Genomic DNA, 16056 nt, shown 5'->3' with positions numbered 1-16056 from the left:
TTTCTTCATCACTGTAGGCAGTCTTTTATAGTAATGATTAGGTGCATTGCTTAGCTTATCCTTTTCCCATTGGTTGCGGTTTTGAATTGCAGTAAATGACATTTATTCCTGAAGTTGGTGTCTGCGTCTTCTGTGCTGACCTTGCCTACATGAAAAACAGGCATCCACAGCTGCTCTGGGCAACCCATGCCAGTATCCGTGCAGCCTCACAGTCAAGAATTTCTTCCCAATATCTCGTATGAAGCCACCCTCTGTCACTGTAAAGCCATTGCCCTTGTCCTTTGAGGACCTGCCCCTGTAAGAAGGGCTGCTCTCTGCTGCTTTCTTTAGGCCCCTCTTCTTGCAGGATGAGGCTGCGCAGTCTCTGAGGCCAGCAGCTGCTGAGGAATCCATTTGGGGCAGGGAGCTGGTTGTGCGGCTGCAGTGCCAGCTGCAGATTGAGCTCTGGCTGGTGGGAGTCTGGGACCAGAGACTGCCACCCTTTGCATGGCAGAGGGCACAGGGTGCTGTGGCACAGGCCAGGGATTTGAACGGACCCTGAGTGCTGCAGCAGGAGCCGGTGGCTCTTTATGGAATGTGACATCTGTGAGTCTGCTGGGGCAAAGAGCCCTGAGGTTGAATGGGTACGGATACCCGCTCTGACTGGCTGAGAGCGGTGTGGGGAGGGAATCAAACGGGTCACCCATCAGCTTGTTGCAGTCACCTGTGCCTCTGGAATGGTCACACAGGGGAGATCCCTCAGCATTTTGGCAGCCCAGATGGGACCGAAGGACAGTCCTGCTGGAGCCTCCGTCCTGTCACAGCAGGTACTGCTGAGTTCACCTGGGATCTTTAGAGCAAGAAGGAGCCATGGGAGGAGTGTTCTAATTCCATGCGCAGAGTCTGTGTAAATTATAAGCATGGAATTGAGCCTCTCTCTTGTGGCGGCATTTGCTGCAGATTTGGTGAAGTCAGGGGTAGCGGGTGAAGAAGGTGCGCGCAGCACGATCAGTGTAAGGTGGCCACGGAGGAGTTGTGGGGGCCCCCGTAAGTTGTGAGGTAGAGGGGCTCGAGTCTCTGCTTGAAGGCTTTTGCAGACAGGCACAGGGAGAACCTTGCGTCCCTCGTGCCGCAAAATGGGTGCTAGAGCACACACAGAAGGGGGTGGAAATCCCTTCTTGGCATGCAGAAGAGGGTTTCACATGCATCCAGGTGTCTGATGTGATGGGAAATATCCCTGTTTTAGGTGAGGACATGTCTGTGGCCAAAGTTGTAGAGAACTGGGAGAAACTCTTATGGGCAGCAGAATTTTGCACAACAAGGTCGTGCCAGGATGATTGGGCAGCTCTAAGCTTGTCTCCCCTCTGGGCAGGGTAATGATCAGCCCCAACCCTGAGTGACACTCTTGGACTCGGTGTCTTTAGTGAGCAGGCAGCCCCTGAAATTTGCTTCAGCAAAGATTTGAAGAATCTTATGCCAGGGTGGCGGGGCCAAGTACAGATGTGGCATGATTGTTCTCAGCACGGCCCATCTTGATTAACACAAAGGGAAGAATGCCACATGCCGTGAGACAGGACTCCGTTTGCCTGGAACCCAAGAAGAATGTCCAGAAGCGGACGGAGTGACACCTAGCCCAAGGCATTTTGAAGCCTTCCATTAATGCGGGCGTTCAGAGCTGCGACGGCTAGCTCGGTCCCGAACACGCATTAATGGGTACAACTCCGGTACCTTCTTGCTGTGTGAGCCCTGGCCCTCAGGCAGAAGTGTGGCTTCGGTGTGGAAGAAAGGCAGACTCTCACGTGGGTGACAAGATGGGTCTATTGCTGCCAGCTGGCCAGGTGAAAAATGACTTCTCTGGGCTCTCCTTGACCTTAAGTACCAGGGGTGTGGAAAGGGGCAGGGATTAGCCCAGGACCAATACCATGTGGGGTGGGAGTTACCAAGACAAAAAGACAGCACACAGGGCATCTGATACATAATACAGGGCGGGGAAGTCAGAGGCTCTGCCAATCACCCCAGCCCCCCACCGGAGTCTGGGCAGGGTTGCAGGGAGATGGGCAGGAGCCACAACTAGGGAAAAACCAAAGGGGTTAGAACACGGGCTAATCTGGAACAAACCATTCTGCATAAAATTGCACAGTAATAATTTTCGCACCGCAACATTCCATTATATTTAGAAAGTCAATGTTCGCTTGCCTTCACCTGGAACAGACAGCAACTGCCTTCAACAAGTCTTCCCCATGGCATTATGCCATCATTTTTTCTTTGCCCGTCCCAGCACCCCAAATATTGAGGTTTGACTGAAAAGAGTCTAAATTCTGGGGCAAATTTGAACCGTTTGTAGAGGATTTGTTAATTAGTGAGTCGAGATAAGAAGGTTCTTGCCCATCCTGTGGTGCTTATGTGCAGCACTCAGACAAAGAAGCACAGCAAGCTGCAGTTTGTGTCTGTGCAGCTGGATCTTTGACTGCTCCTTCTCTCCGTTTGCCAGACTTACACAGCAGCCTCATCTTCCTTGACTCCTCCCTGTCTCTGCCTTTTGTCTCCTCCCAAATATGGAGCCACGCCCAGGGATCTTTTTCCCATGGCTCCCAGGCTTGGCCCTCCCTGCCTGTGAGCAGCCTTGCTGTTGCAGCTGCTGTTGGCCCACTCACTTTGGCCTTCCAGGGCATTCCTGGTGTGCTCTCCTGCTGTTTCTGCCAGGTTCCTCTCCCCAGAATGAGCCCAGCTCTTCCTTTGAATATCTGTGAAGTGTGACCGCCTAGCACATCAGTCCCCCTTTACTCCCTGTGAACTCTGGCTCTGCCTTAGGGCACTGGTGATGCCTTGAGCTTTAGCTTTCGTATTTTTAGGTTCTGTGCTGCTTCGGGGTGTAGTTCTGAGCCTCGCATTAAGTGCCAGTAGGCTCTTTTTATAGAGGAAGCAGACAAACAAATCCTTTTCCTGCTGAGGACCGAGGGCAACTTTCAGGCCAACAGCATAAACAACAGCGGACTGAAGAGAGAAAACAAGAAGGATGAGACCCCACCAGCTGAAGCTGTAATTGGACAATTAAACCCCAATATGCAAATGGACCAAAACCTATAAAAACGTAAGATCTTGTGACCCGTCAGCCATTTTGTGGCCATTATTTGTCCAACTTTGTGGATAGCCCCGATCAGGCTCCTGTCCTGGCCAAGGTGGATTCTGCAGGCCTTTCAAGAAATACCTACTTTATTTTTTTATCTCTGTCCAATCTCTGTTTCACGTCAGCCTTCCCAGCCATCACTGGCAGTCCACTCAGGAGGCAGGAGTTTCCCTTGTCATGCTTGGGACTGTCTCTGGTCTCTTCTCTTTGCCCAAGCTTACACCGGGCCCTAAATCATCAGCCCATGGGCATTTGAGCACTGTCCCCAAGGTGTCTGCTTTTGTCCTATCCCCTTCCTGGGCTTGGCGTACCGGCTTCCTCCAGCCCATGGTGGCTCAGAGCCCTCTGCTCTCTGACCAGGCACACTGGTGCTCTTTGGAGCCACTCTGTCCCTTCGTGCCTCAGGCTCATTCTGCAGGTGCCGAATGTGGCACTTGTTGCCCTTCCCAGGAATTAGAATGACACTGAAAAGACGGCTCCCTGTGAACAAAGGGAACTTTATTTCAACAGTTAGATCAACTCCAGTGTTTGCCTGCACACAGGAGAGAAATGGGGGCGGGGCAGAGCAGGGTTTTGGCACTGAGGCTGCCTTTGGATCAGCAGGCATTGCCCCAGCAGGAGATGGTCGCGGTGCACTGCAGCCTGCCCTGGATCCTGCCTGTCCTGCTGCTCAGGAAGCCCTTTCAGCTGTGTGGAACGCACGGATGTTGTAGTCAATCCAGTGATAGAAGTGCCGAGTGGAGGTGTAGATTCCAGGCCGCTTTGGTCTGGCGCAGCCTTCTCCCCAGCTGGTTAAGCCAACAACCCACCAGTACTCAGCGGTGTTGTCCTTGCACATGAGAGGACCACCACTGTCACCCTGCAATAGAGCAGAGAGGATTAAGGTGGCGTTGAGTGGCCCCTGCCAGCACTGGGGCTGTCTCCTCTTCTCTCACAGCCCCTGCCAGAACTGTATTCCAGGCAGAGGAAGGCTTTCCTCAGAGGCTGGAGCCTCCAGAGCCCTGGCTGTGAATGGCTTGGGGTCCTGGAGGGTAGGGCTCTCTCTGTCCTCTCTGCACAAGGCAGGAGTCCTGGATGTGCAGAGGATGGATGTTTGGCACCAGGATCTCTGCGCTGCCAAGACCACCAGCTGGGCTGTCTGGGCTTTCTGGCACAAGGGGGGCACTGGGCAAGTAGGAGTGGATGGGGAGGGTGTAGGAAGCCCCCCCAGCAGCTGGGGGCGGGGGGGGGGGGGGGGGGGGGGAGCTGGGGCTGGGAGGGTGACTGGGCGAACTGGCCGGGGCAAAGCAGACCCTGGGCGGTGTTTGGGCAGTGCTGCCAGGGCTGCTGGTGCTGCTGGGGGCTGAGAGGCTCGTGACACATTCATACCTGGCAGGTGTCGATGGTGCCCTGTGGGTAACCAGCGCACAAGTTGTAGGGGTGGACTTGCCCTGCATACCAGGCTGTGCTGTTGCAGAGCTGGGAATTGATGAGCTGGACCTTGGCCTCCTGCAGGCGACCACTTGAACCTTGAGCTGGGAGCAGAGAAAGCAATAAGCCCTCAGCATCCCCGTGTCAGTTCTCCTTGCCTGTCTGAGGGGAGGAATCCCTGTCCCTTGGGCACGGCTTTCCCTCTGCAGAGGCACTGGGGCATGGTGTCCCTGCTTCCTGCCTTTGGGGAGCAGGCCAGGCCCACCTCTGCACCGGGGTACGTCCTTCAGCCTGGCTTCGGTCTCTGCTGTGAGGAAGCCCAAACCCTCTCCCCAGTGCACTTAGCTGACTCAGGTTTCACTCCTGGAACTCACCTCTTGCAGTGGTGGAACCCCAGCCAGCGATCCAGCAGTTGTCGAGCTTTGAGACTTCTAGGGCGGGGTCAGCCAGACAGGCCAGCTGGATGTAGGCGCTGCACTGGACAGAACCGTCCAGTTGCAGCAGGGCAATGTCGTAGCTGAAGTCGGCACGCCTGTAGTAGGGGTGAACCACCACCTGCTTCACGTTGCGAACTACAGCCCCAGGGCCCCGCTGAGTGAACTCGGTAGCTCCAAGCACCACATACAGCATGCTGATGTCACTGGAAAGAAGACGGAGAGAGGGCTGAGAGGGAGCAGGGCCACGTACCACAGCAGCCCAGCGGCTGCCTCTCCTCTGCTTGGCAAGGCAGAGAGGGCGCAGTGCTCTGGCAGGTGCGAGTGCCCTCGCACACATTGGGCTGGGGGAATGTCGAGCTGGAGGCTGCTAGGAAGCCTTGGCACAAGCCCAGGCTTCTCCTGAGCACTGTGGCGGCTGGGCTGCCTGAGAGGAAAGGGGATGGGAGTAGCAGGTGGTGCTGCTGACAGGGCACCTGCTGGTGTAGCGAGGGTGTCCCCATTCCCTAGTCTGCCTTACTCTAACTTGTCGAAGCAGTGGGCCGCTGTGAGGACCCAATCGGCAGTGATGAGAGACCCTCCACACCAATGGCCCAGGCCTAGATGTTGGATGCTGACGATCCAGGGCCAGGATGCTTCCAGAGCGCCTACTCCACCCACAACGCGCGTCATGCCGTAGTCGTAAGCTTCGTTGCCGGTGGAATAAGTCGTGGAGCTGTAGTCGGGTTGCGGAGCGCGGAGGCCGCAGGAACCTCTGCAAGCAGAAAGTCATTTCCACGCTGCTGCGTGGCCTGCTGTGGCTCAGGCTGAAGCTCAGCCCTCTGCCCTCCCCACAAGGGTTTGCGGGCACAGCAGGCCAGGGAAGCCCACGGGATGTTTGTCTGTCCAAGGAACTGAGGCTTCCCCGTGGTGGGTGGGAGGCTGTGGGCCAGCCATGGGGGCCAGGCGGGTCCCCTCCAGGGAAGGCCCCAAGTGTTGCCATGGCTCCCTCCCAGGGCCTGGGGCCACTTACCCGCAGGGGTACGGTATGCCGTGGGCCAGCCCGGCCACGGTCAGCAGGACGAGGAGGCCGAGCCAATTCATGGCTGCCAGAGGCACGTGTCAGCTGCAAGCACTGAGGGCTCCGTGCAGCAGCACAGCCACAGCCGCAGTGCCCGGCAGCAGCCGCGCTGCCCGTGGTGCCCTCGGCCCCGGGGCTGATGTCACTGAGGGCTGGGTTCCGTGTTTGGGGCGCTGTGGGGGCCTGTGCAACCGGGGACCACTGGGGGAGGGGCAACACTGAATCCATCAGCCATGGAATGGTTTGGGGTGGAAGGGAGCTTGGAAATCACATAGCTCTGATATCCTGCCATTGGTAGGGATGGATAGTTTGTACTGGAGAAGTTTGCTCTTCTGAGCCTGGCTCAGAAGCTGCCGTTGAACAATCTGAGGGAGGATGGGACACTGAAGTACTAAGTCTTCATCAACAGGACCTGACTGAGGCAGGAACAAGAGCTCTTGATCAAAAGTTGGCCTCTGCGTGAACCTGCCAACCAAATGTTATCGAGATCCGCTCCTCGGCAAAACGTGGATTTGCCTTTCCCTAATCAGAAACTGGACAAGGCCACATCTGGCCTTCTTTTGGGATGTAGGATCACAGACAACTTCCTTGGTTCCTCCTGGAGTCCTCCAAGGCCTTGGGAGCATCCCAAGAGGAGAAAAAAAACCAGATGCCCCTGCACTAGATGTTATGGTAGCTTGTTTATTCAACAGTATAAAGGTGGGCCTCTCTCACAGCCCAGTCAGAAACCTCCTTGCCTGTAGGGGAAGGCACCTGCGGGATTTCCCAGTTGGCTGGGAGCGGTTCTCCAGTCCTTCACTGTGACTGCCACTGGCTTCCCCCACTTGATGGGCAGACCTGCATGATGGTCAAGGATTAGGGTAACTTGTGATGTGTCTTTCTTCATCACTGTAGGCAGTCTTTTATAGTAATGATTAGGTGCATTGCTTAGCTTATCCTTTTCCCATTGGTTGCGGTTTTGAATTGCAGTAAATGACATTTATTCCTGAAGTTGGTGTCTGCGTCTTCTGTGCTGACCTTGCCTACATGAAAAACAGGCATCCACAGCTGCTCTGGGCAACCCATGCCAGTATCCGTGCAGCCTCACAGTCAAGAATTTCTTCCCAATATCTCGTATGAAGCCACCCTCTGTCACTGTAAAGCCATTGCCCTTGTCCTTTGAGGACCTGCCCCTGTAAGAAGGGCTGCTCTCTGCTGCTTTCTTTAGGCCCCTCTTCTTGCAGGATGAGGCTGCGCAGTCTCTGAGGCCAGCAGCTGCTGAGGAATCCATTTGGGGCAGGGAGCTGGTTGTGCGGCTGCAGTGCCAGCTGCAGATTGAGCTCTGGCTGGTGGGAGTCTGGGACCAGAGACTGCCACCCTTTGCATGGCAGAGGGCACAGGGTGCTGTGGCACAGGCCAGGGATTTGAACGGACCCTGAGTGCTGCAGCAGGAGCCGGTGGCTCTTTATGGAATGTGACATCTGTGAGTCTGCTGGGGCAAAGAGCCCTGAGGTTGAATGGGTACGGATACCCGCTCTGACTGGCTGAGAGCGGTGTGGGGAGGGAATCAAACGGGTCACCCATCAGCTTGTTGCAGTCACCTGTGCCTCTGGAATGGTCACACAGGGGAGATCCCTCAGCATTTTGGCAGCCCAGATGGGACCGAAGGACAGTCCTGCTGGAGCCTCCGTCCTGTCACAGCAGGTACTGCTGAGTTCACCTGGGATCTTTAGAGCAGGAAGGAGCCATGGGAGGAGTGTTCTAATTCCATGCGCAGAGTCTGTGTAAATTATAAGCATGGAATTGAGCCTCTCTCTTGTGGCGGCATTTGCTGCAGATTTGGTGAAGTCATGGGTAGCGGGTGAAGAAGGTGCGCGCAGCACGATCAGTGTAAGGTGGCCACGGAGGAGTTGTGGAGGCCCCCGTAAGTTGTGAGGTAGAGGGGCTCGAGTCTCTGCTTGAAGGCTTTTGCAGACAGGCACAGGGAGAACCTTGCGTCCCTCGTGCCGCAAAATGGGTGCTAGAGCACACACAGAAGGGGGTGGAAATCCCTTCTTGGCATGCAGAAGAGGGTTTCACATGCATCCAGGTGTCTGATGTGATGGGAAATATCCCTGTTTTAGGTGAGGACATGTCTGTGGCCAAAGTTGTAGAGAACTGGGAGAAACTCTTATGGGCAGCAGAATTTTGCACAACAAGGTCGTGCCAGGATGATTGGGCAGCTCTAAGCTTGTCTCCCCTCTGGGCAGGGTAATGACCAGCCCCAACCCTGAGTGACACTCTTGGACTCGGTGTCTTTAGTGAGCAGGCAGCCCCTGAAATTTGCTTCAGCAAAGATTTGAAGAATCTTATGCCAGGGTGGCGGGGCCAAGTACAGATGTGGCATGATTGTTCTCAGCACGGCCCATCTTGATTAACACAAAGGGAAGAATGCCACATGCCGTGAGACAGGACTCCGTTTGCCTGGAACCCAAGAAGAATGTCCAGAAGCGGACGGAGTGACACCTAGCCCAAGGCATTTTGAAGCCTTCCATTAATGCGGGCGTTCAGAGCTGCGACGGCTAGCTCGGTCCCGAACACGCATTAATGGGTACAACTCCGGTACCTTCTTGCTGTGTGAGCCCTGGCCCTCAGGCAGAAGTGTGGCTTCGGTGTGGAAGAAAGGCAGACTCTCACGTGGGTGACAAGATGGGTCTATTGCTGCCAGCTGGCCAGGTGAAAAATGACTTCTCTGGGCTCTCCTTGACCTTAAGTACCAGGGGTGTGGAAAGGGGCAGGGATTAGCCCAGGACCAATACCATGTGGGGTGGGAGTTACCAAGACAAAAAGACAGCACACAGGGCATCTGATACATAATACAGGGCGGGGAAGTCAGAGGCTCTGCCAATCACCCCAGCCCCCCACCGGAGTCTGGGCAGGGTTGCAGGGAGATGGGCAGGAGCCACAACTAGGGAAAAACCAAAGGGGTTAGAACACGGGCTAATCTGGAACAAACCATTCTGCATAAAATTGCACAGTAATAATTTTCGCACCGCAACATTCCATTATATTTAGAAAGTCAATGTTCGCTTGCCTTCACCTGGAACAGACAGCAACTGCCTTCAACAAGTCTTCCCCATGGCATTATGCCATCATTTTTTCTTTGCCCGTCCCAGCACCCCAAATATTGAGGTTTGACTGAAAAGAGTCTAAATTCTGGGGCAAATTTGAACCGTTTGTAGAGGATTTGTTAATTAGTGAGTCGAGATAAGAAGGTTCTTGCCCATCCTGTGGTGCTTATGTGCAGCACTCAGACAAAGAAGCACAGCAAGCTGCAGTTTGTGTCTGTGCAGCTGGATCTTTGACTGCTCCTTCTCTCCGTTTGCCAGACTTACACAGCAGCCTCATCTTCCTTGACTCCTCCCTGTCTCTGCCTTTTGTCTCCTCCCAAATATGGAGCCACGCCCAGGGATCTTTTTCCCATGGCTCCCAGGCTTGGCCCTCCCTGCCTGTGAGCAGCCTTGCTGTTGCAGCTGCTGTTGGCCCACTCACTTTGGCCTTCCAGGGCATTCCTGGTGTGCTCTCCTGCTGTTTCTGCCAGGTTCCTCTCCCCAGAATGAGCCCAGCTCTTCCTTTGAATATCTGTGAAGTGTGACCGCCTAGCACATCAGTCCCCCTTTACTCCCTGTGAACTCTGGCTCTGCCTTAGGGCACTGGTGATGCCTTGAGCTTTAGCTTTCGTATTTTTAGGTTCTGTGCTGCTTCGGGGTGTAGTTCTGAGCCTCGCATTAAGTGCCAGTAGGCTCTTTTTATAGAGGAAGCAGACAAACAAATCCTTTTCCTGCTGAGGACCGAGGGCAACTTTCAGGCCAACAGCATAAACAACAGCGGACTGAAGAGAGAAAACAAGAAGGATGAGACCCCACCAGCTGAAGCTGTAATTGGACAATTAAACCCCAATATGCAAATGGACCAAAACCTATAAAAACGTAAGATCTTGTGACCCGTCAGCCATTTTGTGGCCATTATTTGTCCAACTTTGTGGATAGCCCCGATCAGGCTCCTGTCCTGGCCAAGGTGGATTCTGGAGGCCTTTCAAGAAATACCTACTTTATTTTTTTATCTCTGTCCAATCTCTGCTTCACGTCAGCCTTCCCAGCCATCACTGGCAGTCCACTCAGGAGGCAGGAGTTTCCCTTGTCATGCTTGGGACTGTCTCTGGTCTCTTCTCTTTGCCCAAGCTTACACCGGGCCCTAAATCATCAGCCCATGGGCATTTGAGCACTGTCCCCAAGGTGTCTGCTTTTGTCCTATCCCCTTCCTGGGCTTGGCGTACCGGCTTCCTCCAGCCCATGGTGGCTCAGAGCCCTCTGCTCTCTGACCAGGCACACTGGTGCTCTTTGGAGCCACTCTGTCCCTTCGTGCCTCAGGCTCATTCTGCAGGTGCCGAATGTGGCACTTGTTGCCCTTCCCAGGAATTGGAATGACACTGAAAAGACGGCTCCCTGTGAACAAAGGGAACTTTATTTCAACAGTTAGATCAACTCCAGTGTTTGCCTGCACACAGGAGAGAAATGGGGGCGGGGCAGAGCAGGGTTTTGGCACTGAGGCTGCCTTTGGATCAGCAGGCATTGCCCCAGCAGGAGATGGTCGCGGTGCACTGCAGCCTGCCCTGGATCCTGCCTGTCCTGCTGCTCAGGAAGCCCTTTCAGCTGTGTGGAACGCACGGATGTTGTAGTCAATCCAGTGATAGAAGTGCCGAGTGGAGGTGTAGATTCCAGGCCGCTTTGGTCTGGCGCAGCCTTCTCCCCAGCTGGTTAAGCCGACAACCCACCAGTACTCAGCGGTGTTGTCCTTGCACATGAGAGGACCACCACTGTCACCCTGCAATAGAGCAGAGAGGATTAAGGTGGTGTTGAGTGGCCCCTGCCAGCACTGGGGCTGTCTCCTCTTCTCTCACAGCCCCTGCCAGAACTGTATTCCAGGCAGAGGAAGGCTTTCCTCAGAGGCTGGAGCCTCCAGAGCCCTGGCTGTGAATGGCTTGGGGTCCTGGAGGGTAGGGCTCTCTCTGTCCTCTCTGCACAAGGCAGGAGTCCTGGATGTGCAGAGGATGGATGTTTGGCACCAGGATCTCTGTGCTGCCAAGACCACCAGCTGGGCTGTCTGGGCTTTCTGGCACAAGGGGGGCACTGGGCAAGTAGGAGTGGATGGGGAGGGTGTAGGAAGCCCCCCCAGCAGCTGGGGGCGGGGGGGGGGGGGGGGGAGCTGGGGCTGGGAGGGTGACCGGGCGAACTGGCCGGGGCAAAGCAGACCCTGGGCGGTGTTTGGGCAGTGCTGCCAGGGCTGCTGGTGCTGCTGGGGGCTGAGAGGCTCGTGACACATTCATACCTGGCAGGTGTCGATGGTGCCCTGTGGGTAACCAGCGCACAAGTTGTAGGGGTGGACTTGCCCTGCATACCAGGCTGTGCTGTTGCAGAGCTGGGAATTGATGAGCTGGACCTTGGCCTCCTGCAGGCGACCACTTGAACCTTGAGCTGGGAGCAGAGAAAGCAATAAGCCCTCAGCATCCCCGTGTCAGTTCTCCTTGCCTGTCTGAGGGGAGGAATCCCTGTCCCTTGGGCACGGCTTTCCCTCTGCAGAGGCACTGGGGCATGGTGTCCCTGCTTCCTGCCTTTGGGGAGCAGGCCAGGCCCACCTCTGCACCGGGGTACGTCCTTCAGCCTGGCTTCGGTCTCTGCTGTGAGGAAGCCCAAACCCTCTCCCCAGTGCACTTAGCTGACTCAGGTTTCACTCCTGGAACTCACCTCTTGCAGTGGTGGAACCCCAGCCAGCGATCCAGCAGTTGTCGAGCTTTGAGACTTCTAGGGCGGGGTCAGCCAGACAGGCCAGCTGGATGTAGGCGCTGCACTGGACAGAACCGTCCAGTTGCAGCAGGGCAATGTCGTAGCTGAAGTCGGCACGCCTGTAGTAGGGGTGAACCACCACCTGCTTCACGTTGCGAACTACAGCCCCAGGGCCCCGCTGAGTGAACTCGGTAGCTCCAAGCACCACATACAGCATGCTGATGTCACTGGAAAGAAGACGGAGAGAGGGCTGAGAGGGAGCAGGGCCACGTACCACAGCAGCCCAGCGGCTGCCTCTCCTCTGCTTGGCAAGGCAGAGAGGGCGCAGTGCTCTGGCAGGTGCGAGTGCCCTCGCACACATTGGGCTGGGGGAATGTCGAGCTGGAGGCTGCTAGGAAGCCTTGGCACAAGCCCAGGCTTCTCCTGAGCACTGTGGCGGCTGGGCTGCCTGAGAGGAAAGGGGATGGGAGTAGCAGGTGGTGCTGCTGACAGGGCACCTGCTGGTGTAGCGAGGGTGTCCCCATTCCCTAGTCTGCCTTACTCTAACTTGTCGAAGCAGTGGGCCGCTGTGAGGACCCAATCGGCAGTGATGAGAGACCCTCCACACCAATGGCCCAGGCCTAGATGTTGGATGCTGACGATCCAGGGCCAGGATGCTTCCAGAGCGCCTACTCCACCCACAACGCGCGTCATGCCGTAGTCGTAAGCTTCGTTGCCGGTGGAATAAGTCGTGGAGCTGTAGTCGGGTTGCGGAGCGCGGAGGCCGCAGGAACCTCTGCAAGCAGAAAGTCATTTCCACGCTGCTGCGTGGCCTGCTGTGGCTCAGGCTGAAGCTCAGCCCTCTGCCCTCCCCACAAGGGTTTGCGGGCACAGCAGGCCAGGGAAGCCCACGGGATGTTTGTCTGTCCAAGGAACTGAGGCTTCCCCGTGGTGGGTGGGAGGCTGTGGGCCAGCCATGGGGGCCAGGCGGGTCCCCTCCAGGGAAGGCCCCAAGTGTTGCCATGGCTCCCTCCCAGGGCCTGGGGCCACTTACCCGCAGGGGTACGGTATGCCGTGGGCCAGCCCGGCCACGGTCAGCAGGACGAGGAGGCCGAGCCAATTCATGGCTGCCAGAGGCACGTGTCAGCTGCAAGCACTGAGGGCTCCGTGCAGCAGCACAGCCACAGCCGCAGTGCCCGGCAGCAGCCGCGCTGCCCGTGGTGCCCTCGGCCCCGGGGCTGATGTCACTGAGGGCTGGGTTCCGTGTTTGGGGCGCTGTGGGGGCCTGTGCAACCGGGGACCACTGGGGGAGGGGCAACACTGAATCCATCAGCCATGGAATGGTTTGGGGTGGAAGGGAGCTTGGAAATCACATAGCTCTGATATCCTGCCATTGGTAGGGATGGATAGTTTGTACTGGAGAAGTTTGCTCTTCTGAGCCTGGCTCAGAAGCTGCCGTTGAACAATCTGAGGGAGGATGGGACACTGAAGTACTAAGTCTTCATCAACAGGACCTGACTGAGGCAGGAACAAGAGCTCTTGATCAAAAGTTGGCCTCTGCGTGAACCTGCCAACCAAATGTTATTGAGATCCGCTCCTCGGCAAAACGTGGATTTGCCTTTCCCTAATCAGAAACTGGACAAGGCCACATCTGGCCTTCTTTTGGGATGTAGGATCACAGACAACTTCCTTGGTTCCTCCTGGAGTCCTCCAAGGCCTTGGGAGCATCCCAAGAGGAGAAAAAAAACCAGATGCCCCTGCACTAGATGTTATGGTAGCTTGTTTATTCAACAGTATAAAGGTGGGCCTCTCTCACAGCCCAGTCAGAAACCTCCTTGCCTGTAGGGGAAGGCACCTGCGGGATTTCCCAGTTGGCTGGGAGCGGTTCTCCAGTCCTTCACTGTGACTGCCACTGGCTTCCCCCACTTGATGGGCAGACCTGCATGATGCTCAAGGATTAGGGTAACTTGTGATGTGTCTTTCTTCATCACTGTAGGCAGTCTTTTATAGTAATGATTAGGTGCATTGCTTAGCTTATCCTTTTCCCATTGGTTGCGGTTTTGAATTGCAGTAAATGACATTTATTCCTGAAGTTGGTGTCTGCGTCTTCTGTGCTGACCTTGCCTACATGAAAAACAGGCATCCACAGCTGCTCTGGGCAACCCATGCCAGTATCCGTGCAGCCTCACAGTCAAGAATTTCTTCCCAATATCTCGTATGAAGCCACCCTCTGTCACTGTAAAGCCATTGCCCTTGTCCTTTGAGGACCTGCCCCTGTAAGAAGGGCTGCTCTCTGCTGCTTTCTTTAGGCCCCTCTTCTTGCAGGATGAGGCTGCGCAGTCTCTGAGGCCAGCAGCTGCTGAGGAATCCATTTGGGGCAGGGAGCTGGTTGTGCGGCTGCAGTGCCAGCTGCAGATTGAGCTCTGGCTGGTGGGAGTCTGGGACCAGAGACTGCCACCCTTTGCATGGCAGAGGGCACAGGGTGCTGTGGCACAGGCCAGGGATTTGAACGGACCCTGAGTGCTGCAGCAGGAGCCGGTGGCTCTTTATGGAATGTGACATCTGTGAGTCTGCTGGGGCAAAGAGCCCTGAGGTTGAATGGGTACGGATACCCGCTCTGACTGGCTGAGAGCGGTGTGGGGAGGGAATCAAACGGGTCACCCATCAGCTTGTTGCAGTCACCTGTGCCTCTGGAATGGTCACACAGGGGAGATCCCTCAGCATTTTGGCAGCCCAGATGGGACCGAAGGACAGTCCTGCTGGAGCCTCCGTCCTGTCACAGCAGGTACTGCTGAGTTCACCTGGGATCTTTAGAGCAGGAAGGAGCCATGGGAGGAGTGTTCTAATTCCATGCGCAGAGTCTGTGTAAATTATAAGCATGGAATTGAGCCTCTCTCTTGTGGCGGCATTTGCTGCAGATTTGGTGAAGTCATGGGTAGCGGGTGAAGAAGGTGCGCGCAGCACGATCAGTGTAAGGTGGCCACGGAGGAGTTGTGGAGGCCCCCGTAAGTTGTGAGGTAGAGGGGCTCGAGTCTCTGCTTGAAGGCTTTTGCAGACAGGCACAGGGAGAACCTTGCGTCCCTCGTGCCGCAAAATGGGTGCTAGAGCACACACAGAAGGGGGTGGAAATCCCTTCTTGGCATGCAGAAGAGGGTTTCACATGCATCCAGGTGTCTGATGTGATGGGAAATATCCCTGTTTTAGGTGAGGACATGTCTGTGGCCAAAGTTGTAGAGAACTGGGAGAAACTCTTATGGGCAGCAGAATTTTGCACAACAAGGTCGTGCCAGGATGATTGGGCAGCTCTAAGCTTGTCTCCCCTCTGGGCAGGGTAATGATCAGCCCCAACCCTGAGTGACACTCTTGGACTCGGTGTCTTTAGTGAGCAGGCAGCCCCTGAAATTTGCTTCAGCAAAGATTTGAAGAATCTTATGCCAGGGTGGCGGGGCCAAGTACAGATGTGGCATGATTGTTCTCAGCACGGCCCATCTTGATTAACACAAAGGGAAGAATGCCACATGCCGTGAGACAGGACTCCGTTTGCCTGGAACCCAAGAAGAATGTCCAGAAGCGGACGGAGTGACACCTAGCCCAAGGCATTTTGAAGCCTTCCATTAATGCGGGCGTTCAGAGCTGCGACGGCTAGCTCGGTCCCGAACACGCATTAATGGGTACAACTCCGGTACCTTCTTGCTGTGTGAGCCCTGGCCCTCAGGCAGAAGTGTGGCTTCGGTGTGGAAGAAAGGCAGACTCTCACGTGGGTGACAAGATGGGTCTATTGCTGCCAGCTGGCCAGGTGAAAAATGACTTCTCTGGGCTCTCCTTGACCTTAAGTACCAGGGGTGTGGAAAGGGGCAGGGATTAGCCCAGGACCAATACCATGTGGGGTGGGAGTTACCAAGACAAAAAGACAGCACACAGGGCATCTGATACATAATACAGGGCGGGGAAGTCAGAGGCTCTGCCAATCACCCCAGCCCCCCACCGGAGTCTGGGCAGGGTTGCAGGGAGATGGGCAGGAGCCACAACTAGGGAAAAACCAAAGGGGTTAGAACACGGGCTAATCTGGAACAAACCATTCTGCATAAAATTGCACAGTAATAATTTTCGCACCGCAACATTCCATTATATTTAGAAAGTCAATGTTCGCTTGCCTTCACCTGGAACAGACAGCAACTGCCTTCAACAAGTCTTCCCCATGGCATTATGCCATCATTTTTTCTTTGCCCGTCCCAGCACCCCAAATATTGAGGTTTGACTGAAAAG

General features: G+C 55.5%; 2 protein-coding genes across 2 annotated transcripts; both read right to left on the bottom strand.

The window, feature by feature from the left end:
• Positions 1-3776: 3776 nt before the first annotated feature.
• Positions 3777-6033, bottom strand: LOC136306084 (acrosin-like). Its single transcript, XM_066209431.1, has 5 exons — positions 5963-6033; positions 5471-5704; positions 4891-5156; positions 4475-4620; positions 3777-3965 (listed from the first exon to the last, which is right to left on the bottom strand). Exons 1-5 carry the CDS (start codon positions 6031-6033, stop codon positions 3777-3779), a joined length of 906 nt encoding a protein of 301 aa, XP_066065528.1.
• A 4630-nt stretch (positions 6034-10663) lies between these two features.
• LOC136306083 (acrosin-like) lies at positions 10664-12915 on the bottom strand. The gene is made up of 5 exons (XM_066209430.1): positions 12845-12915; positions 12353-12586; positions 11773-12038; positions 11357-11502; positions 10664-10852 (listed from the first exon to the last, which is right to left on the bottom strand). Exons 1-5 carry the CDS (start codon positions 12913-12915, stop codon positions 10664-10666), a joined length of 906 nt encoding a protein of 301 aa, XP_066065527.1.
• Between the last annotated feature and the right edge of the window lie 3141 nt (positions 12916-16056).

This window comes from Chamaea fasciata, unplaced genomic scaffold, assembly GCF_029207755.1.
Source record: "Chamaea fasciata isolate MVZ Bird 193981 ecotype frontalis unplaced genomic scaffold, bChaFas1.0.hap1 SCAF_967, whole genome shotgun sequence".
NCBI lineage: Eukaryota > Metazoa > Chordata > Aves > Passeriformes > Sylviidae > Chamaea > Chamaea fasciata.
Note: the sequence above shows the minus strand (reverse complement) of the source record. Positions and strands in the feature narration are given on the sequence as shown.

Bases quoted from the DNA above. Each gene is read 5' to 3' on its own strand.
- LOC136306084 (XM_066209431.1), bottom strand. From the start codon at position 6,033: ATGAATTGGCTCGGCCTCCTCGTCCTGCTGACCGTGGCCGGGCTGGCC. The intron at 5,157-5,470 runs GTAAGGCAGACT...TCTTCTTTCCAG, and splicing joins CACTGCTTCGACAAGTTAGA to TGACATCAGCATGCTGTATG. The intron at 3,966-4,474 runs GTATGAATGTGT...GCTCTATTGCAG, and splicing joins GCACCATCGACACCTGCCAG to GGTGACAGTGGTGGTCCTCT.
- LOC136306083 (XM_066209430.1), bottom strand. From the start codon at position 12,915: ATGAATTGGCTCGGCCTCCTCGTCCTGCTGACCGTGGCCGGGCTGGCC. The intron at 12,039-12,352 runs GTAAGGCAGACT...TCTTCTTTCCAG, and splicing joins CACTGCTTCGACAAGTTAGA to TGACATCAGCATGCTGTATG. The intron at 10,853-11,356 runs GTATGAATGTGT...GCTCTATTGCAG, and splicing joins GCACCATCGACACCTGCCAG to GGTGACAGTGGTGGTCCTCT.